Raw genomic sequence first — 23,377 nt, 5'->3', positions numbered from 1 at the left:
CGACTGAGCCACCCAAGTGCCCCCCGCTCTTCTGCTTTAAATTCACCCAGAAAGAGTGAACCTGTGAAACCCTAGACACCGCATCCTCGGCCCCTAGTAGAAGCAGAGCCCCGGCTGCGTGCATCTTCCCTCTCTCGCTACCTGGGACCTCGCCGTGTGTCCCTGGGCAAGCCGCGTACCCTCTATGACTTGTGCATGATCAGTCTTATTCACAGTTCCCTGGTGGTTGTTGCCGACGCGTGTTCTGGGATCATAATAAGAAATACAAGGGTGGGGGCACCGGGGTGGCTCAGCAGTTGGTTGAGTGTCCGACCTCAGCTCAGGTCGTGATCTCACGGTTTGTGGGTTCAAGCCCCACGTTGGGCCTTGTGCTGACAGCTCAGAGCCTGCTTCAGATTCTCTGTCTCCCTCTCTGTCTGCCCCTCCCTCGCTCGCTCACACTCTTTCTCCTCTCTCTCTCTCAAAAGTAAATAAACATGAAAAAAAAAAAACCCCACAAAGGCAGATCCAGCCACCACGCTGGCTGCGGTTGGGGAAATGCCAGTGGGGACTCACCACAATGGCATGGGCGCCCGGGTGAGCCCTTCAGGCGTTCCCAGCAGATAGAGGCTGAGACCCACACCACACCCATTCGCCAGCTGATAGACATTCAGGTTGTTCCCAGCTTGAGGCTATTACGAATAATTCTGCTACAGATATTCTTGTACAAGTGGATGGGAGGAGGTATTTCCTGCTCTTCACCTGGGAGGGCCTTCTGAACCACGACGGAAAGAATGCCCTCAGGATGCCAGGAGGGAGACGCAGGTATTTTCTCCTGGAGCGAAGTAGGAAGCCGGTGACGGGAGGAAAGGGAATGTCCTTTTCTGTTGCACATTCCAGAAGGTACAGATTTGCCAGCGGTACCCAAGAGGTGTGGGAACACGGCACCCGGGGCCTCTCCCTCGGGAAGGGCTGAGGGCAGGACCTTCCTGTCCTTTCTGGAGGAGCTGGCCAAGGACTGATGGAGGTGGGCCGGGAGGACAGTCCAGACTGTGTCTGTCTGTGGCCTGCGGTGGGTCCCTTTGCTGGGGTCTTTCCCGTATCCTGGGACCCAGGGTGGGGGTGGGAGATACTGTGACTTCCTGTGAGACCCTGAGCATCCTGAGGGGGAAAGAGACAGAGTCCCGACAACTGGGTACACGGCGTTGGCCACGGCAGCCCTAGTCTGTTTCCCCGTAGAACTCTAGGAGCAGTACAGATGGTTGCCTCATGCCTGGACTCATCCCTGGACAAGAGTGGCCAGGGCTGGGATGGGGGACAAGAAGGCAGCTGGTTGTGAAACCTTTTTTTTTTTTTAATTTTTTTTTAAGTTTATTTATTTTTGAGACAGAGACAGAGCATGAACGGGGGAGGGGCAGAGAGAGAGGGAGGCACAGAATCAGAAGCAGGCTCCAGGCTCCGAGCCATCAGCCCAGAGCCCCGACGCGGGGCTCGAACTCGCGGACCGCGAGATGGTGACCTGAGCCGAAGTCGGCTGCTTAACCGACTGAGCCACCCAGGCGCCCCATGTGAAACTTTTTTTTTTAATGTTTAATGTTTTTTATTTTTGTTTGAGAGGGAGAGACAGAGTGCACGAGGAGGGAGGAGCAGAGAGAGAGAGGGAGATATAGGATACGAAGCAGGCTCCAGGGTCTGAGCTGTCAGCACAGAGCCCGACTCAGGACTCGAACCCACGACCTTTGAGATCATGACCGGAGCTGAAGTCGGGAGGCTTACCTGACTGAACCACTCCGGCGCCCCTGGTGGTGGAACTTTTTATTTGAGGGTCTAGTGTCTCCTGTTGGAGGCCGGACAGCCCCTGCCCGGGGAATTTATATTGACGTGGGACAGATGACACCCGTCCAAAATAGAGTTGATCGTGCACACAGAGAGCAACGGTACAGGGCAGGGCTCATGAGCAGTCCGGAGGGAAGTCCACGTGAGATGACTGAAGTGGGTGGCTTTGGCCTTCCTTGGGGCTAGGACTTGGGGCCGATGAGGGTTCCTGGATGTGGGACGGGTTTAAGCGCTTGGAACTTCCTGCCGGTGCCAAGAGAGGGAGAGTACTGGCTCTCTCATAGGTCCGTCTGCCCACGCGAAGCAGAAGCCGGGGGTATGGGGCCTGAAGCCGTCAGGACCTGACATCAAAAATGGAGGCGGGTAATACTACCTGCGAACGGCATCTTGGCGCCTTCGGAAGGTACGGGGACAGGATTGAGACTCGGGGCTGTCTGACCCCAAGGCCTCACTGCTGTCAGATTGGCGGCCTCCAGTGTCCGAGAGCCCTGGCCTGGCCCCTGCTGTCCTCCCCGCCCCCAGCACGGCCTCCAAGACCCACCCCCACCCCCACTTCCATACCTTGTCCCGATCTCCCTCCTCCTCCTCCCCGAGGGCCTCGCTCAGCTGCCCTGTGAGACCATGTTCCGGGCCCCGGAAAGCCGGCCAGCCTCCTCCCGTCTCAGAGACACCAAGCTCAGCCCTGTCCTGGGTAGCATGGGTTCCTCTGGTGCCCTGACCTCACCCCCTTCTTTGGTAAACACGACCAGGCCTGGAGCCCAGCCCACCTCCAGCCTCGCCAGGAAACACCTGGACAGAGGTTAGGAGAGGTAGACTCCTTCGGGGGAAGGCTTGACTTCGAGTCAATGGCTCTGGGCAAAGGGGCCAGTGAGCCCCCGCCCAAAGCCTTCTCCACCCCGAGTTCACTAACCATTTGGCTGTGATTCCGTGGGAAGCAAGCACAGTGGCTGTTCGGCAGCACTGAGTTTGGGGCGTATCGTTACGCGCTAGGAGGTAACTGAGACACCGTCGAGGCATTGTGACTGAAGTCAAGGAGGGTGTGGCATCCCTTAGTTCACTGCTCCCTCCTCAGGCCTACATCAGGGGCTCCACGGTGGCCATTGTCAAGAACGTGACTTCCAGGGGCGCCTGGGTGGCTCAGTTGGTTGAGTGTCTGACTTTGGCTCAGGTCATGATCTTGCCGTTTGTGAGTTCGAGCCCAATGGCAGGCTCTGTGCTGACAGCTCAGAGCCTGGAGCCTGCTTAGGACTCTGTGTCTCCCTCTCTCTCTGCTCCTCCCCTGCTCACGCTCTGTCTCTCCCTGTCTCTCAAAAATAAAGAAACATTGGGGCGCCTGGGTGGCTCAGTCGGTTAAGCGGCCGACTTCGGCTCAGGTCATGATCTCGCGGTCCGTGAGTTCGAGCCCCGCGTCGGGCTCTGTGCTGACAGCTCAGAGCCTGGAGCCTGTTTCAGATTCTGTGTCTCCCTCTCTCTCTGCTCCTCCCCTGTTCATGCTCTGTCTCTCTCTGTCTCAAAAATAAATAAACGTTAAAAAAAAAAATTAAAAAAAAAATAAAGAAACATTAAAAAAAAAAACAACAACAACAATGTGACTTCCAGCGTGCCCTTGTGCCTGACACTTGTGGGAGGGTCTTGTCTCTGGTTGAGTTTTTGTGCAGCATGCTTCGTTGCGCCCCACCTCGTTCTCCTTCTTCTCAAGGGAGAGGAAATATTATCACGCAAGTTTAGTGAGTGATTACGTGCTGAGAGCCATTCGAGGCTTATACCCCTTGGGGCGCCTGGGTGGCTCAGTCGGTTAAGCGTCCAACTCTCGGTTTTAGCTCAGGTCATGATCTCATGGTTCGTGGGATCAAGCCCCACGTTGGGCTCTGTGCTGACAGTGTGGAGCCTCCTTGGGATTCTTTCTCCCTCTCTCAATGCCCCTCCCCTGCAGTCCCTCTCTCTCTCAAAATAAATAAACGTTAAAAAACCTGTGTTCTCCTTGATCCTTAAGTCTCACGTCAGCCCTGACAATAGGTACCATGTGATCCCTCTTGTACAGATAAGGAAACTGAGGCACAAGGAGGTCATGCCCTCCTTTGGCATCCAGAACAGAGGCCTCTCTCCAGAGCCTGCTCTTCCCCAGGGCCTTGCCCTCTGGGGGGGGGGGGTCCCACGGGTCTCCTGGGGGCTGAGGGGACTCTGTGTCCTGTGGTATTTCAGTGAGTCTCAAGCCAACCCCATCCCACAGGAGACGCTGTTGCCTCCCCCAGTCATGGCCCTGCTCTTGGTTCCCCTTTCTCTTTTCCATTTGTCCTTTTGTACCCATTTTCCAAGGCAGTCATAACAAGGCAGCCATAACAAGGTACCACAGGCTGAGAGGAGCTTAAACGACAGAAACTGACTTCCTCATGATTCTGGAGGCCGGAAGTCCAGGATCAAGTGCTGACAAGGTTGGTGTTTCTTTTTTTTATTTTTTAAATTTTTTAATGTTTATTTATTTTTGAGAGACAGAGAGAGACAGAGCATGAACGGGGGAGGGTCAGAGAAAGAGGGAGACACAGAATCCGAAACGGGCTCCAGGCTCTGAGCTGTCAGCACAGAGCCCGACGCGGGGCTCGAACTCACGGACCGCGAGATCGTGACCTGAGCCGAAGTCGGCCGCTTGACCGACTGAGCCACCCAGGCGCCCCGGTTGGTGTTTCTTAAAGCCTCCCTCCACGGCGGTCTGCAAGTGTGAAATCAAAATCCAGATTAGGTCCAGATGGTGGGAGGGGAGGGTGGAGAGGTTGGACGAAGCTAATCAAAAGATTCAAATTTCTGGTTACAAGACAGATGAGTACTGCAGTATAACCTAGGACATGACCACAGTTCTATGTAGTTAGACTGCCGTATGGGATATTTGAAAGTTGCCAAGAGAGTAGATCCTAAACGTTTCCTCATCACGAGAAAGAAATTTTTTTCTTCTATCTATATGAAATGACAGCATTAAAAAAAAAAAGTTTTATTTATTTAAGTAATCTCTACACCCAGTGTGGGGCTCGAACTCACGATCCCAAGATCAAGAGTCACGTGCTCTTCCAACTGAGCCGGCCAGGGACCCCGAGATGACAGATGTTAACTAAGCTTATCGTGGTCGTCATTTCACGATATATGTAAGTCACATCATTACGCTGTATGCCTTACACTTGTTTATACGGTGCTGGATGTCATTTATATCTTGATAAAACTGAAAAAAGTAAAAAGAAACAAAAAACAAACAACCCCCCCCCCCCCAAAATCAGGTCCAGACGCTGTGATTGGTTAGTATGTCTCTTTTTTTTTTTTTTTAATTTTTTTTAACGTTTATTTATTTTTGAGACAGAGAGAGAGCATGAACAGGGGAGGATCAGAGAGAGAGGGAGACACAGAATCTGAAACAGGCTCTAGGCTCTGAGCGGTCAGCACAGAGCCTGACGCGGGGCTCGAACTCACAGACCGTGAGATCATGACCTGAGCCGAAGTCGGATGCCCAACCGACTGAGCCACCCAGGCACCCCAGTTAGTATGTCTCTTAAATGCCTTTTAGCCTGTCGATTCCCCCTACATCTTTTTTGTTTGTTTCCTAGTAGTTTACGTGATGAAGGAACAAGGTCGTTTGTCCTGCGGTTTTCCACAGTCTGGAGCACAATCTCGGCCTCTGCCAAGGGCCTGCGCTCGGAGCGAGATTCCTCCTGTTTGCAGGGAAGGGAGGGACACATCACGTGTAGTGCGCAGGACTTCCACTAGGAGGCGCATCCCATCCACTTGCCCCGCTCCCCCCCCCCCCCCACCCCCCCCCCCCCCCCCCCGCGATGTGGGCCGCCGCGAGGGCGGCTGAGCTGCCGCTTAGATCTATTCATTCATTCAGAGTCGCAAAATAGTAATAATGTCACTCTGCCCCCTTTTTCTACCTTTATTGGTTGGACTAAGTTTTCTTTAAGTCTATTTATTTATTTGGAGAGACAGAGAGCACGCGAGCAAGGGAGGGGCAGAGGCAGAGGCAGAGAGAGAACCCCAAGCAGGCTCCGTGCGGTCAGCACAGAGCCTGACGTGGGGCTCAACCCCATGAACCGTGAGATCACCACCTGAGACGAAATCAAGGGTCAGACGCTTAACCGGCCTGAGCCACCCAGGTGTCCCTATTTGGACTACTTCTAGAAAGAAATACTTGTCTTTCTCAGCTAATTGTCTACACTGCGGTCCAGTGCTTGCGTAAAAGGCAGGATAGATGCTGAATTCATTATCTTTTTTCGGGGGGGTGGGAGGACCAATTTTCGTAATACCGACCTAGTTCCTCGATCCCGTAACAGGAAGAGGGCTTGTCTGATCCTCTCCTGTCCCTGGAGGAAGAAAAGGGTTAAGAAACAAAATCCAGGGGCACGTGGGTGGCTCAGTCAGTTGAGCCTCAGACTTCGTCTCAGGTCACGATCTCCAGATTTGTGAGTTCAAGCCCCACATCTGGTTCCCTGCTGTCAGCACAGAGCCCGCTTCAGATCCTCTGTCCCCCCGCCCCTCTCTGCCCCTCCCTCGCTCGTGCTCTCTCCAAAATAAATAAAATCTGGGGCGCCTGGGTGGCTCAGTCGGTTAAGCGTCCGACTTTGGCTCAGGTCACGATCTCGCGGTCCCTGAGTTCGAGCCCCGCCTGAGGCTCTGGGCTGATGGCTCAGAGCCTGGAGCCTGCTTCCGATTCTGTGTCTCCCTCTCTGTCGGCCCCTCCCCCGTTCATGCTCTGTCTCTCTCTGTCTCAAAAATAAATAAAAACGTTTAAAAAATTTTAAAAAATAAATAAAATCTTAAAAAAAAAAAGGAAATAAAATCCAACTGAGTAAAATTTAAAGATCTCATGGGCTTTATTCAACGATTTATCAATCAGGCAGCATCCCATCCTGCAGGCCCCACCCCAGGCAGTGACCTGTCACCTCACTGTCCCTGACCTTCTCTGCCCAACAAGACTTCAGCCCAGAGCGTGTGTCTTCTCTCGCACCCAAGCGTGGGGTATCTGGTGCAGGCTCAGGGAGGCCTCACCTCTCTGAGCCACCCCAGCCTTGCTGCGCCCTCCCTGCCCCCGGCTCGAAGGTGAACAGAGCAGGGACTCCCAGGTCTCAGCTCCCGGGTCCTTAGATCCTGGGGCTCTGCCCTGTGGCCCTCGCTGATGACAGTGCAAGAAGAATTCAACATCAGAATATCCCAGGGCCAGCCAGTGGGGCCTCCCAGGCCCACCCTGAGACAGGGCCATGAGGTCATAGTGGACAGTGAGGGTCCCCCGAGGGAGGAGGACAGCCACCCAGGTGATTCCCCCGACAGGTTCAAAGTTTCTAACAGCTGCCTCCCTCTTTCATTATTTAAATCAGGCTATTCTGTCTCGTCCTGTCCCAGAGGCGAGAGCACAGGCTCGAGTGGAGTGTTTTGGGATGGACAGGACGAGAGAAGGAGACCCGGACGGCGTAGAAGTCAAAAGACTATACATAGGAGAGGGGCCTTTGTTTCCAGAAGCTACAGGCCAGAGATTCAGAGATGAGGCGGTGAGGGGTGATGCTGGCCGCTTACTCTCAAACGGTTCAGGAAATAAAAGTGAGGAAATAATATTTCCTCGCAGGGGAGATGTGACGATTGAGTGATAGGATGTGTGATAGCTTGTAACAGTCCTTTGCATGTAACCTTTCGACGAATGGTGATTCATAGGTAAAATCACTCTCAATAATGAATAAATAAGCTGAAAAAAATTATTGAGTCTCCTCAAAGAGTTTTCATTTATGTGGACCAGCTCTCAGAAGGAAAAGTAACCCCGTGATGCGGTGTTTCCACGGTGTAAATACTCCCACCACGGCCCATTTCAAGCTACTCAAGTTTTAAAAACTGGCTCCCAGGATCCTGAAAATTACCTTACATAAATTTAAACAAATTTTTAAAAGATTTAGTTATTCGTTTTGATGGGGCGCCTGGGTGGCTCAGTCGGTTAAGCGGCCGGCTTCGACTCAGGTCATGATCTCGCGGTCCGTGAGTTTGAGCCCCACGTCGGGCTCTGTGCTGACAGCTCAGAGCCTGGAGCCTGTTTCGGATTCTGTGTCTCCCTCTCTCTGACCCTCCCCCGTTCATGCTCTGTCTCAAAAATAAATAAAACGTTAAAAAAAAAAAAAGATTTAGTTATTCGTTTTGAAATAGCAATGATAAACCCACTACGTGTTAATATCAGAGCAGTGACATCATCCCCAATCACATGGCCTCTGACAAAGTTCACTGGACTCTGGGGAAAAGAACAGGCAAATAACATCTTGGAATTATTATGGGAATGGTTTTGCCCTTGTGGACCCCACGAAAGGATCTTAGAGACCCCCAGGGGTCTGCAGACCGTGCTTGGGGAACCTCTGGGTTAGAATTTCAGTTCTCCGTTCAATCCAGTGCCCTTCTTAAAAAAAATAGATATTTTAGGGGCGGTTGAGCGTCCGGCTCTCTTTTCGGCTTAGGTCATGATTTAATGGTTTGTGAGTTCGAGCCCTGCGTCAGGCTCTGCGATGACCAGTGCAGAACCTGCTTGGGATTCTTCTCTCTCTTTCTGATCTCTCTCTGAGATCATGATCTCTCTCCCCCATTCATGATCTCTCGCTCTCTCTCTCAAAATAAATCAATAAACTTAAAATTAAAAAAATATTTTAGATACCCTTTTATTATCATGAAATTCAGTTCACGCGCAGCATAATTTACCCGTGCATATCATCTCTAACTGAAATGCCTTGTGAGATGTTGTCTGTAATATAAAGAAACAAAGGAGGGGCGCCTGGGTGGCTCAGTCAGTTAAACGTCCGACTTCGGCTCAGGCCGTGACCTCACGGTTCGTGGGTTCGAGCCCCGCGTCGGGCTCTGTGCTGACAGACAGCTCAGAGCCTGGAGCCTGTCTCAGATTCTATGTCTCCCTCTCTGTCTGTCCCTCCCCTGTTCAGACTCTGTCTCTGTCTCAAAAATAAATAAACATCAAAAAAATTAAAAAAAAAAAAAGAAGCAAATGAAAAACTACAACGTATAGTCCTTCACAGATGCGTGTGTTTAAGAACTGAGGGGGTAGGTGGTTAGGTTCTAGAAAGGTGTCGCACATATGCGGTGCATATACCGTGAGAGCCCATCTGGGGTCAGGGTGGCACTTTAGTATTTCTGCAGGGAAATGCGGGCTGGCCACATCAAAGTGGGATAAACACCGATTACCAAAAATAGCCTGCATCAGGTCAGGCTTTGCCATCCACTCAGACAAGCCTTTCCTGTTCAGTTGTTTGGATCTGGGGATTGTGAATGACCGATGGGAGCCTGTAATTTATAAGAAATCCAAGGTGCTGCATTAGGTCAGTGCTCACAGCCATAACACAGCCAGATGCTCCTGCTTTTGGCGAATTGGAAGTTTAACTTTTTTTTTTTAACCGTTTATTTACTTTTGAAGAGTTGGAGACGGACGGAGCACGCGCGGGGGAGGGGCAGAGAGCGAGAGAGAGAGAGAGAGAGAGAGAGAGAGCGGGAGACACAGAATCCGAAGCGGGCTCCCGGCTCCCAGCTGCCAGCACAGAGCCCGACCCGGGGCTCGAACTCATGCACCCTAAGATCATGACCTGAGCTGAAGTCAGCCGCTTAGCCCACTGAGCCACCCAGGCGCCCCTTGGTGAATTACAGGTTTAGATTTTAGGTGAATAGGACGAGATTTAGTCAAATGTCTGTTTTTTTCTTTACCGTTGACATTTTGGAATAAGGGCGAAAAAAGACCATTCGTATGTCCATGTGGGTTGCAGGAGAAGCCAAAGCAGAGGGGTCAGCTCTGCTGTCTGGGATTCAACTATCATGATGAGGGGGGGATGTTGGTGATGTGATTCTCTGAGAGAGTCAACGCTCCCCAATAGCAACTGCTGCCCCAAACAGGGTGTGATCTTCCCTTGATTCGCGTGGAGTTGCTTTTCTGGAAAATTCACAGCATATTAAAAATAGAACTAAATTCTTGCTTTTTTTTTTTTTTTTAAAGATCCAGATTCTTTTTCTTGTTAATGTGTATTTATTTTTGAGAGGGGGGAGGGTCACGGGGGGGGGGGGGGGAGGGACAGAGGATCCGAAGCGGGCTCTGAGCTGACAGCGGGGCTCAGACTCAGGAAGCCGCTTAACTGACTGAGCCACCCACGCGCCCCAAATTCCTGCTGTTTGTCTATGAAACGGGAGTCGCTGTGGCCTCTGACAGTCACAGATTCTTCCCGCACGGACCGATTCCAGGAGGACCCAGGAAACCCTTCCTCGTCAGGGCTGGGCAACGGCGTCGCAAGAGCTGGGAGCCCCTGGCCCCGGCCACCAACGGCCAGAAACCTTACACACGTACATACCCCTCCCGGGACGCCCTGGCTGCTCACTGAGCTGTGAGAAGTATCAGCAGGTGAGCTGGGGGGCTCGGGGCGGGGTGTTGAGGGAGCCAGAGGGGGACCTGGGCCACAGCATCCACCCATCATCCCACGGCCCCGGGCAGTTACCTGCACCGACACAGGCATGCACACGAGCATCTGTACAGGGACCTGGGACGTGCGTGAGACCTTTCCGTGCGTGTGACCATATAGGCACGCGCGCGAGCTGCCTCCCATTTCACCGATGCCAGGTGCCCTTCTTTACGGAACCCAGATGCGCACTGGTGCCAACGCTCACCCGCGTGCCCACGTCGACAAGCCTGCTCATACCAAGGCGTGTCTAAGGCTAAGGCACAGATCTCAGTCTTAAGGCCTACGCCACGTGGCTTGTTACTGACGTGCATTAACGCCAGCCTGTCTTGTGACCCCTACCTGTGCGACCCCGACATCCACGTGACACGTATGCGCGTGGACACGTACATGGGTAGTGAAAGCGCCCGTCTGAGCCTTTCTCGCCCACCCTCCAGGCTGGAGCCCCTTGGCCAGCAGGGACAGTTCCGGTGAAATTCTCCGACGCTCCACCCGGCAGAGAGTAGATGTATCATTAAAGCTCGTGTAAACGATCGAGTGAATGATAACTCATACCGCGAACTCGCCAGGTGGCGGGCGCTGTGCGAAACACTCACATGCCTGCTCTCGTCAAATCCACACCACAGGGGCGCCTGGGTGGCTCAGGGGGTTGGGCCTCCGGCTCTTGATTTCGGCTCAGGTGGGATCCCAGGGTGGTGGGATCGAGGCCCGTGTGGGACGCTGCGCTGAACATGGAGCCTGCTTGAGATTCTTTCTTTCTTTCCCTCTGCCCCTCCCCCCCCTCCAAATCCGCACCACAGTCTAAGGCGTAGGGACTATTATGATCCCCACCATACAGACGAGGAAAACTGAGTTATCAGGACACTACGTAACTTTCCCAAAGTCATGCATCATGTACGTGGCAGACCCTGGATTTGACCCAGGCCTCCCAAACTCCAAACCGAGCATCCTTAACCACTGGCCTCTAATTGTGAGGGGAGAGTCCCCTCCCCCAATCCCTGGGACACACTGCCATCCTTCCAGGGCAGGCACTCAGCAAGCTAGAAGAGCAGAAGGCAAGCAGCTTTCTATCATCAATTCAGGGAAGAAAAGAAACCAAAGATACACTTCGTTTTTTAAAAAATGTTTATTTATTTTGAGAGAGAGAAAGAGTGAGAGCAGGGGAGGGGCAGAGAGAGAGGGAGAGAATCTCAAGCAGAGATGTGGGGCTCAATCTCATGAACCGGAGATCACGACCCCAGCCAAAATCAAGAGTCAGATGCTCAACTGACTGAGCCACCCGAGTGCCCCAGTAGATATACTTTAATCCCAATTTAATCCAGAAGCACGTGTCCCTGTGGGGGTGGGGTCCAGTGGACAACTCACTTTCAGGTAGAAGTAGGTGGGGGGTTCCTCTCCCTTCCTCATCATCATGGACCCATAGTCCTTATGTTGGTGAGGATGTGCACATATTGGAACCCTTGTTCATTGCTGGTGGGAATATAAAGTGGTACAACCACTGTGGAAAACAGCTTGACAGTTCCTCAAAAGGTTAGAAATTACCAGCAATTCCGCCTTCTAGGCCTATACCCCAAAGAATTGAAAATGGGTGTTCAAGCAAATACTTGTCCATGAATGTTCATCATTCATAACAACCAAAAGACAGAAGCAACCCAAATGTCTATCAACTGATGAATGAGTAAGCAAACTGTGGTGTAGCCATACAATGGACTAATATTCACTCATAGAAAGAAATGAAGTAGAGATACAAGCTCACCATGGGTTACTGTCTGAACCTTGCAAACATACTGCTAAGTTAAAGAAGCCAAATTCAAAAGGCCACATAATGTACAGTTCCACTTACATGAAATATCTAAAATACATAAATCCATAGAGACAAAAAGTAGGGTGGTGGTTGCCAGGAGCTGGAGAGGGCAGAGACAAGAGTGACAAGTTTTCTTTGGGGCTGATGAAAATGTTTTTGAAGTAGATACAGGTGATGGTTCCACAACACAGTGAATATACTAAATGTCACTGAGCTATATACATCTTAAACCGGTTAATTTTCCATTATGTGAATTTTGCCTCAATGAAAAAAAAAAAAAAAAAAAGAGGGGCACCTGGGTGGCTGAGTCGATTGAGTGTCCGGACTTCAACTCATGTCACGATATCATGGTTTGTGAGTTCAAGCCCCACATCGGGCTCTGTGCTGACAGCTCCGGGCCTGGAGCCTGCTTCGGATTCTGTGCCTCCCTCTCTCTCAGTCCTTCCCCTGCTCGTGCTCTCTCTCTCTCTCAAAAATAAATAAACATTAAAAAAATAAAAAAGAAAAGAAAGAAGAAAAAGAAAGAGCTACCCCAGAAACTGAAAATAAAAAAATTCAGTTCCCCAATCACCCTGAGCACATTTCAAGTGCTCAGTACTCACACAGGACCAGTGGCTGTCATTTGGGCCGTCAGGGATCTAGAACATTTCCATCAACTTAGAAAGTTCTGTTGGGCATCGCTGGTCTAGAGTTGCCCGCAGTCTACATCTGGCTGATTGTTCTTTCACAGTGTTGTTTAATGTGTTCATCTGTCCACTGCCTTTCCTGTAAACGGATGGTTACATCCGGGAGCTTAATCAGATGCAGGTTCAGTTATTCTGGTGGAAGTATTTCATCGGTGCTGTGTCCTCCCAACAGGGGGCACACCACATTCCGTGGAGTCTTGTGTGTGTATACCGACAACAGCACCTTTCCCCTCTGATTGGCCAAGCGATGTCACGTGACCAAACGGGCCAGGGAATGCGTTCGATTTGCTTAGGAGAGCTTCCATGGTCACATAGGAAAATCATGGATGCGTGGTTCTATAATAAGGAGGGAATGGAGACTGGAAAACAATAATCCAATCTATCCCGGGTGGTATTATTTTCTATCAAATATATATATATATATATATTATATATAATATATATATTATAATATATATTATATATTATATATATATTATATGTTATATATTATTATATATTATATAATATATATATTATTATATATATTATATGTTATATATATTATTATATATTATATATTATATATTATTATATATATTATATGTTATATATATTATTATATAGTATATATTATTATATATATTATATATTATATATATTATATATTATATATATTAATTAATTATATATATTATATATTATATATTATATATTATATATATTATATATATTATATTTTATATATTATATATTATATATTATATATTATATATTATATATTATATATATTATATATTATATATATTATATATTATATATTATATATATTATATATATATATTTTTAGAAACGACTCTCTGGGGCGCCTGGGTGGCTCAGTCCGATAAACATCTGGCTTCAGCTCAGGCCATGATCTCACAGTTCGTGGGTTCAAGCCCCGCATGGGGCTCTGTGCTGGCAGCTCAGAGCCTGGATGGAGCCTGCTTCGGATTCTGTGTCTCCCTCTCTCTCTCTGTCCTTCCCCTGCTCGTGCTGAGTCCCCAAGACACCGTCTTATGAAGAGTGTGGCAGGGGCACCTGGCTGGCTCAGTCAGTGAAGCGTCTGCCTCTCGATTTCCGCTCAGATCATGACCTGATCAGGGTTCGTGGTTCGAGCCCCGCCCGGGTCTCCGCGCTGACCGCGCAGAGCCTGCTTGGGATTCTCTCTCTCCGTCTCTGCTCCTCTCTTTCTCTCAGAATAAATTAATAAGCCGTGATGTGAGAAAGCCCAAGCTGCCACGTGGAAAGGTCACTTGTAGGTGTTCCGGCCCCAGCCCGCCGATGAGGTCTCAGCTGACAGCGGCATCCACTGCCGGCCAGGTGGGTGGGGACGCTTCAGATCCTTCCGGCCCACAGCCCTTGAGCTGCCCCAGCCGAGGCCAGGTAGGGCAGAGACGGCTGTCTACGCCAGTCCCTGCTCGGAAGGCAGTTCACGAGCAAAATAAACCTCGGGCGGTGGTTTGTTTCGGAAACTAGAGAGCTTACAGTTCCTTCGTTTAAGGGAAGGGAAAGAGGACTTCATTCAGACCTAACTCCGATGCCACTTCCCTGTACGAAAGCCTCCCGTGCTCCCATCTCCCTCACAGGGAAAGGCCAAATCCAGGGAAAGCCTAAAAACCCACCCTACACCCTACCCCACCTCTCTGATTTCATCTCCCACTCTCCCCATCCATTCTTCAGCTCCAGCCACACCGGCCTCCTTGCTGAGCCCTGAACGGTCCAACCTCAGGACCTTTGCATTTGCTGTTCTCTTAGTTTAGCACACTCTTCTCCCGGAAATCCACAGGGTTTTCCCCCTCATCTTCAAGTCTTTGCTCAAATGTCACCTTCTCACCAAGCTCTTCCATGATCAAACTATATAAAATTATAGCTCCCCCCCCCCGCCCAAAATCACTATCTCCCTCCATTCTCTGGGTTACATCTCTCTAGAGCACTTGTCACAATATAACGTACTATGTATTTCATTTATGTCTCTTTGTATAGTCTGTCTGCCCAGAGTGTAAATTCCTTGAAGGCAGGTCAGAGACCTTGACCTGTCTTGTTCACCACTGCATCCCCAATGTCTACAACGGTATGTTTGTCATTCCGTGGAAATGTGTGGGATAAATGGAATGAATGAATGAATGAATGAGGGGGTGGGTGTATTGTAGGATAAATAGATCCAGGGGAGAGGGAAGAGAAGGACAGAAAAGACTTCAACTCACCTTGAAAACAGAGGATTCCCCCCCAAAAAAACAAAAACAAAACAAACAAACAAACAAAAACACAGAGGATTCCCTTTGCCCAAGGCAGAGCATATTCAAAACAAAACAAAACAAAACAAAACAAAACAACAAAACCACAACTTCATCCATACAACCAAATAATCAATCTCCAAACCATGTCCCTCTGGCCTCCTGAACATTTGTTTCTCCCAACGTTTCTTTATGAGCATTTTCAAAGATATAGAAAATTTGAAAGATTTCATGGTGATGAACACGAACCGTGCCACCTAGGTTCTACGATTGCCATTGTGTTGTTTTCATCCATCCACGCTCCACAGGGCAGCCAGAGGAATCTTTATAAGGCACACATTGTGTTCCTGTCCTGCTCAAAACTCTGCCATGGCTCCCTAGTGCCTTCAGGAGATTGCCCAGCCTTCTTCCACGGTTTTCAGATCTGGTTGGATTTCACCTGCCTGCACCCCTCCACCACCACCTCCCACCTCTTCTCTTTACGCTCCGGGTTGTAGTCGGAGTCCACTTCAAACATTGCCTTAGCTGCCAGGAACCGCCAAGTTAATGCTAACCTAGATTGTAGAGGCTTAGTGCATCCGTACGCATTTTTAAATTCTGTTTTGATGTGTATTTAACAAGTGCCAGCTTCCCTTGGGCTCTGTCAATCCCTCGCATTGGCTCTCTGCTACGACTTGCACAGCCCCTGCTTCCGCATGTAGGACACTGCTTCCCCTGCAGCCCTTTCTAATTTAGGCCTCTTGTTTTCTCATACCCCACGTGCCTCCACACTGGAGCCTGGGAGATATTTTCTCTGTTTATCAAGATTCTTTTGAGTGAAAGCAGCTGAAATCGACTCATACGAATCTAAGCACAAAGTCAACGAATAAGGCTATATTTAACAACAACAGGCACAGCCCCAAACACCGTAGTGGTTCTGAGATTAACTTGGAGTTCAGGAATGGCTGGATCCAGGCACCCAAATGCTGAGGTCAAGACTGTCTTTCGCAAACTTTCATGTCTTCTGTGTTGACTTTCATCTCACAAAGCCTCTTCTTTCCTGGGGACAGGGTGAGCCCCATCTGCTCCAGGGTCACCTCCCACCAGCTGGGCAACTCCAGCAGAAATACAGAACCTTTTTCTTTCCTTGCAGCAAATGTCTCCGGGTTGGTTCTCACTGGGCTAGGGTTAGGTCCCATGTCTTCCCTGAACCAATCACGGGGACCAGGGAAACAGAATAAACTGATTGGCTAGGTTTGGATCCTCCTGTTCCCCAGCCGGTTAGGGGAGGGTTAGGGCCAGCCCTATTCAAATGTAAATACAGTAAGAAGGGAGAGAAGTGGTTCCCCGCTGGTAAACTGAGTGAGATGCTGGGAAGGGGCAAACCCTATAAACTTGGGCCATAGTATCCTTTTCCCTGTCCAAAGCTGCATCTGGAATACTGGTCGGCCGAGGATTAGTAAACCGCTCCCCTCCAACACACAGACACACATGCGCGCGCGCGCACGCGCACACACACACACACACACACACACACACACAGTCTGTTCCCAATCCGATCCTAATGCTTTAGCCACTCCTTGGTGACCTTGTACCCTTCCCGTCTTACTTCGCTAGTAGATACCATTTCTCTGCTCTTTTAAAAAGTTGGTGTGATTGAGTTGTACATATTTACTTGACATGAACTTGATCATTCAGCAGTGGGAACTTGAAAAGGGAGTTAGGGAGGCAAGAAGGAGGGGCTGAGGGTGCAGAGGGTGCCAGACTGGAGGAGTGGGGGTGAGGTGGGGATACTGGCTTGCAGGGATGGGGGCAGAGGGGGCTGCGGACCAGAGGGAATGGTGGGGTCCATTGGGGAGGGATTGGAGAGCTGGGGTGCGGTTGGCAGTGGGGGGTGGCGAGAGGCGGGGGTTCTCGCCAGCGGATAAGGGCAGAGCTGGGCGACTTGGGAGTGGGTGGGACGGTGGTCTGAGGGGCCCCACCGGGGGTGGGAAACGGAGGGCCGGGCCGGGGGTGAGAGTTGGGGGGTGCGGTGTAAGAGTCGGAGTGAATTGGGTGGGTTCGGGAGAGGGTTGGTGTGGGAACTTGGCGAGAGAGGCTGGGCCGGGAGGCGCGGCCCGGGGACCCTGCGGGCGACACTGGCGAGGAAGTCCGCGGCGAGGGGTGTGGCTGGGGGGCGGTGTGTGCCGCGGTATACCCCCCCCCCCCCCCCTCCGGAGTTCTAGGTCCTCGCCTCTGGTCCCGCCTCTTTCTCGGAAGTGACAGACCCTTCGTCCAACCAGAGCCGCGGGCCGGGCACGCCGCAGCCAACGGTGCGGCGGGGGGCGGAGCTGGGGAGGGGGCTCGCAGGGCCAGGGGAGGGGGCGAGGGGCCTCGAAGGGCTCCGGAGCGGCGACGGCGAGCCATGGCGCTGGGGCTGCAGCGCGCAAGGTACGGGGGTTCGGGGCGGGGATGATGGAAGTCGGGGGGCTTTCCTTCTGGGGACCCCTGAGCCGGGCGGGGGATGTGCGGGTGCCGGCCAAGGACGCCCCGGGACGCGCGGTTGGAGGCACATCCCCGCCGCACCCTACACCCTACCCGAGTGCAGGCGAGGGGGATTCCTCCTAGTCCCCGGCTGCCCCGCCCCTCTAGCCTGGAGTGACTTCAGGGCCGTGATCCCCACTTTCTTGCTGCCCCGAGTTCGCTTTCCCACCTGGTCGGGGTCCCCCACGGAACTGGGGGTGCTGGTGTTCGAGCAGTTCCCGGGCTTCTAATAAGGCATTCTCCCTCCACATGTTGACATTACCGGCCTCCGAATTCCCAGAATTGAGGTGGTTCTTTGCACCCGGATCCCTGGGATCTTGGGGTGTATACAGATATTACAGATATAGACAGCCCCTTGGAATGGGAAGTCAGACTCCGAGTTCAAGAGAAGAGACATCTCCTATAATTGGATGCTTCCCCCCCTCCCCCCCGCCAGTCTTGCGAACCTCGGGTCCCCTAGAAATAAGCAGAGGTGGGTCTCCTTTCAGAAGCTATCTGGGAACCTTCCCGGGGACCTTTTGGTAAAGGTAGAGGCACCCCTTTTCATAACAAGGAAACAGCCCGACCCACTTCCCAAAGCCTAGCCCCTTCTCTCCCTCCTCCACTCCTACTCAGTGCCTGTGACCATGGCACAGCCTTATTTAGGGAATTCCCCCCCCCCCCACCCCAGAGGGTGCTGTGTCTGATTCTGTGCAAGCAGGGAGTGTTCAGCTGGGTCCTCCCGGCCGGAGCGTAGGTTTCCGTGATCCCCTCCCAGCAGGTGCAGATCCGCTGGGTGCTCTGGGTCTGCTGCCTGGGGGGGTCTATCTGGCCATGTTTTCACGGGACCCTGGAAAATCTTGCAGGCCCTCGGTTTCCCTTGTCCAATCTGAAGCATCCGGGAAGCCTCACCCCCTTCCCTCCTCCCTGGCTTCACAGGTCTGATTGGATCTGTCCACACCCCCATGTTTTTTACCACCCCCCACCCCAAGCCGTTCCCCCTTCAGTTCTATTCCAGTCTCTGGCCCTGGGCCTGCCAGGGAACTCCATCCCACCCCTTCTGGGCCAGCCTCAGCCCAGCCCCTCCCAGCGCCCCCTCCTGGCTGGGTGGGGGCCCCCTTGGCTGAGCTGGGGCGCTCCCCTTCCCCACCAAGGCCAACCCTTTCCTGTGGTGTCATCCCAGTGCTGTGCACCACCCTCTCATAACTCGCACCCGGATCCCAGCCACGCTCCGTCCCCTCCTGCACCCCTAGGATGGCACTTGGGCCAAAGGGGGCCTAGGTGATGGTGAGTGGGCCCCCATACCTCGTCACCCCCTTCCCTTCCTCCAGCTCAGGCTTACTGCCATCCCACCCGGGGAAGGGATGTTCTTGGGAAGTTCCTGATGGGTATAAGGGCCCGGGTGCCCTCCCCCCACCACGCCCCAGATCAGAGGGCTCCTGGAGAAGATAGGGCCTTGGGTACAGGCACCCCACTGGATTACCACATCCTCGGGAATGAGCAGAGGCACAGGCAGAGAGACTCCTCCTGACTGGCCCCCACCCCGAGTCCCTTCTCAAACCCAAACCCTGCCTCTGGCCTCACGGTGTCAAGAAGGGTCCCTGCCCAGATACAACCAAAGCCCCCCTAGATCCGCTACACTTTTTGCAAGACCCCCAATACCCAACTCAGTGTCAGAAGCGAGAGGGCCAAGGGCAGCCCTTAGTGTGCACAGGGTCTCCCTACTTTCTCATGCCTGTGTTCTTGGGTGGCAAGTTCTTCAGAGGTGGGCTTCTCCCTCTCTTGGTTGTGTGTGGGGGGGGGGGCACTGCGCCCCAGCCCCCATTCCCAGGCCTCACCCTGGGGCCTCCAGGCCCTGGCCCCACCCCCTGTTCTCTGCTGGAACACAGGGGAAGGGTGGCCGGGTTCCAGCTGCACGTCCCAAGCCGGGCAGAGTGCCAGGGGGCTGGACCAGGGCTGGGCATGGGGCCAGCTGGGGAGACTGGCCAGCTGGGGAAATCCGGAGGCAGCAGAGGTGGGACACGGGGAAGGGACTGAGGCCACGGGGCCAAGGAGGGGCAGGGCAGGGGCCCCTGGGGTGGACATGCCCCCCCAAGCCATGGCATCTAAGAGCACAGGCCCCAGAGTCAGGTTCGAATCCCAGCTCATCTGCTTCCTGGGTGCGTGGCCTTGTGTCAGTGACTGCCTCTCTGAGCCTCAGTCACATATCCTAGAAGATGGGGATCATCCCTCCCCTCCACTTCACCACATCAGGATGAGGAGCAGTGAGGGAACCGATCTTTGGGGCAGGATACCCCCTAGGTGTGCAAAAGTCACGTGTGTAATCACACACACACACACACACACACACACACACACACACACACACACACCACAAGCCTCCCTGGTACGCAAGAAGCTCCTCAGCCTTCCGTTCCTGATGTGGACCAAGAGGGGATAACACAAAGTTTAAGTCTCTCCTGGCACTCCCCAATCGCCAGGCCCCCTTCTGAGTCCTTGCCGTATGGGAATTCATTTCATCTTTAAAACAACCCTGTGAGGTTGTGTTGCGATGCTCGATGCTCGGGGAAGCCCTGCGACTTGTCCAAAGTTACACAGCTGGGACGTAGTGGGAGTCCCAAACCTGAGGAACGAGTCCCTACTCTTTTTAATGAAAGGCTGAACAAGTCCCTACCCCATTTAACGAAAGGCCGGAGACCCAGGCCCGGAGACCCAGGCAGCTCTGAAGCCAGCGAGAGGCCCGCACTTCCCGTCAGAAGAACATCCAGAGAACAGGCTGGGAGCTAGAAGGAGGGTCCTGCCGCAGCCACCAGCTGGCTCCTTCTATCGAGGGAGAAGTCTGCCACAGACAGGATTACAGAGCCCAGCTGCCCGGGAGGTGGGGGGCCAGCCCCACCCCCATTCCTGTTCCTACTCCCTCTTCCCTCCGTCTGGGCCCCCAGCTCAGGGAGGCCCGCCCACCCCCACCCTCTGGGCAGGAAGACAAACAGGGCTGGAACAGAACGGGACAGGACGGAATGTCCTCTGGGCAGAGCAGGACTGGAGGCCCCTGCCTCCAACCAGCCAGGAGGGAGGGAATGGGGGGGGGGTGATTGCTGGCTCCCTCCACCCCTCCACCCAGCCTGCCCCCTTCTGTGCCTCCCACTGGCTGCAGTTTTTTCCCCCAGCAGCCTGACAGACAGTCCCCTTCCCTCTCCCCATCTGTGCCTGTGGGTGGGGCTTCAGGTCTCCTGCTTGGGGGCGAGGTTGATGCCATCCCCAGGAGTGGCCTCTGGTTTTTGGAAGGGACAACCTCCCCTCCTAGAGTTAGTCCTGCTTCCCTGGGCTCGGTCACCAGGAAGGGATCAGGGAATGAAGGCGTTGGAACCTCACTGCCTAAGTTCAAATCCCGGCTCTGCCGGTTACTGGCTTTGTGACTTTTGGGGCAAAGGACTTTCCCTGCCAGAGCCCCAGTTTCCACTCTGTGACACGAAGGTTTAAAGTGCCTCCTGGAATTGAATGAGTACACATAGGCAGAGCACTTAGAACAGTGCAAGACACGTGCATGTTTAGCAAATTATAGCTGCTTATTAATGGCTTTCTCAATATGATAAGTACAGAGAAGATTAGGGGAGCCTGGGTGGCTCAGTCGGTTAAGCATCTGACTGCTGATCTCAGCTCAGGTCTTGATCTCAGGGTCGTGAGTTCAAGCCCCGCACTGGGCCCCGTGCTGGGCCTAAAGCCTACTTAAAAAAAATTACATATATCTATAGGGGCACCTGGGTGGTTCAGTCAGTTACGTGTCTGACTTCGACTCAGGTCATGATCTCACAATTTGTGAGTTTGAGATATATATGTATACACACACACACACACACACACACACACACACATACACGTGTGTGTGTGTGTGTGTATTCAGAGAGGGAGAAGATTATATATACTATATGTACTATACTCTATAATTTTTCTTTTTTCAAAAAACCATGCAGTTTGGATTCGGACACTTAAGACAGTGGCGGTAGCAGAGAGAAGCAGTAACCTGGAGATAAACCCAGAGCCACAGAACAGAGAAACGTGAAGAGTTCAGGCCCACCATTGTTCAAACCTGGCTTCACTCGTTAGGGGCAAGCGCTGTGCCTCTCTGTGCCTTGGTTTCCTCGTCTGTTCAATGGGGATAATGTTATTGCCTTCTTGCTGGGGTCGTCTGAGGTCTAAGTGGGCTCAGGTCTTTTACCTCCCTGGCCTGGGGGCTGACAGTACATGCGGGATAAGTGGCAGATGTTTGTGACAAAACAGTACTCATCCGTCTACCCCCAACCCCACGTGCAGAAGTCAGGCATTTGAAATGGATTAAAGGGCAGGGGTGAGTGGTTAGCTGTTGGCTTCACAGAACACTGGGGTTGGTTTGCTGTGTCACATCGGCAGGGCCCCTGGTGGTGGGTGGTTGGACTTTGAGATCTGTGTTCTAAGATTCTGAGGATTCAGCTCAGCCGAGGAGGGGAAAGGGCAGCAGAGAGGGTTCCGGGAGGCCGTAGGGTAGGGGGCCTGGAGGCTGCTGACATCATGCCCCCTCCCTTCCCTGGCTGGGGGCCAGCTCCGCCGGCCCTCTCCCGGCAGGAGGCCACCCTGTCCCCCAGGCGTCCCGGGCCCGGGGAATTGACAGCGGATACGTCAGGGAGGGGACAGCGGCCCTTAGGCACGCCTCGGAGAGAAGCAAGGCGCTGGGGGCAGCAAGCGCCGGCGCGGGGGCAGATAAAACCCGCGGCCGGGGAGCTGCCCCGGAGTACAACCCTCGCGGACCTAGAGAGCTCCGGGCACTCGCCCGGGCCACACAGCGGGACCTGCACGGTCGCGGCCCTGCCCTCTGTGAGCCCGGGCCCCGTGCGGCAGCGCCCCGCGCGCATGTCCCATCCGACTCTTTCCCTTCCGGGGGCGCCGCCAGTGACCGCTGCCGATGCCCGCAGGTCGAGCACCGAGCTGCGCAAGGAGAAGTCCCGGGATGCGGCCCGCAGCCGGCGCAGCCAGGAGACCGAGGTGCTGTACCAGCTGGCGCACACGCTGCCCTTCGCGCGCGGGGTCAGCGCCCACCTGGACAAGGCTTCCATCATGCGCCTCACCATCAGCTACCTGCGCATGCACCGCCTCTGCGCCGCAGGTGAGCCCCGCCCCCCGGGGGGGCGGTTCCCACCTCGGCGAGGCCCCGCCCCCACGTCTCCCCGGCGGGGCCCCACCCCCTGGGAGGTGCTTCCCCGGCGGGGCCCCGCCCTCTCCGTCGTCTCTCACGTGAGGCCCCGCCCCTTGGGAAAGCCCCACCTCCTTCTAGGTGGCCCTCCTTGGGGAATAGGAGGCCGGCTAACTCCCTGGGGTGGTGCTTCAGCCCTTAGGATTTGGGAGACCTTCTTGCCACGAATCCCCCGGGGAGGCTTAGCTGCCCGATTTCTAATGCCTGCTTGAGAGAGTACCCTCCCCAGCTCCCTAAGGTCCATGACCCCTCCCCTTAGCCATCCTCTTGAATTCCCACCCAGTTGGAATGCTACCCTGCAGGAGGCTTTGACACACACACACACACACACACACACACACACACACACACACACACTTTGGAATCCTCAGGACTTTATTTATGAGGAATGTGGAGTCATCCTCTGGCAGGCTCTGCCCACGAGACTTCACTGCCCCCAAAGAATTTTATTGCTCTGGGAAGCACTGCCCCCTTAGAATTCTGTCACCTGGAAGCCCTTGCTTCTTTAGAATTCTGTCCATCTAGAAGGTCCTGCCCCAAGAATTCCGAACCCCCCTTCCCCCCCCCCCCAAGGAGTCTCGGGCCCCCTTAGAATTCTGACGCCCTTGAGCTCCCGGCCCCTTCAATGTTGATCTCCTGGGAATCCCATCTTTTTAGAATTC

General features: G+C 53.1%; 1 protein-coding gene and 1 long non-coding RNA gene across 7 annotated transcripts in view; one reads left to right on the top strand and one right to left on the bottom strand.

Annotated features, from left to right (window-relative positions):
• Nucleotides 1-23,377, top strand: part of HIF3A (hypoxia inducible factor 3 subunit alpha) — a 56,359-nt gene that overhangs the window by 9,161 nt on the left and 23,821 nt on the right. For 3 of the 6 annotated variants that reach the window (XM_042918422.1, XM_042918425.1, XM_042918426.1), the window contains exon 1: nt 21,910-22,628. In XM_042918422.1, coding sequence (XP_042774356.1) covers nt 22,037-22,628 — 592 coding nt within the window. In that variant the 5' untranslated portion in view covers nt 21,910-22,036. Of the gene's footprint in view, nt 1-17,363; nt 17,420-21,909; nt 22,629-23,377 lie in introns of those variants that run through there. The other 3 variants (XM_042918424.1, XM_042918423.1, XM_042918427.1) reach the window with 3 other exon arrangements.
• LOC122207974 lies at nt 15,972-21,703 on the bottom strand. Its single transcript, XR_006197075.1, has 3 exons — nt 21,513-21,703; nt 17,682-17,828; nt 15,972-16,293 (listed from the first exon to the last, which is right to left on the bottom strand). It is a non-coding gene; the product is annotated as an uncharacterized LOC122207974 (long non-coding RNA).

The sequence above is a fragment of the Panthera leo genome, chromosome E2 (genome assembly GCF_018350215.1).
Source record: "Panthera leo isolate Ple1 chromosome E2, P.leo_Ple1_pat1.1, whole genome shotgun sequence".
NCBI classification, from domain to species: domain Eukaryota; kingdom Metazoa; phylum Chordata; class Mammalia; order Carnivora; family Felidae; genus Panthera; species Panthera leo.
This window is presented reverse-complemented; position numbering and strand designations above follow the sequence as displayed.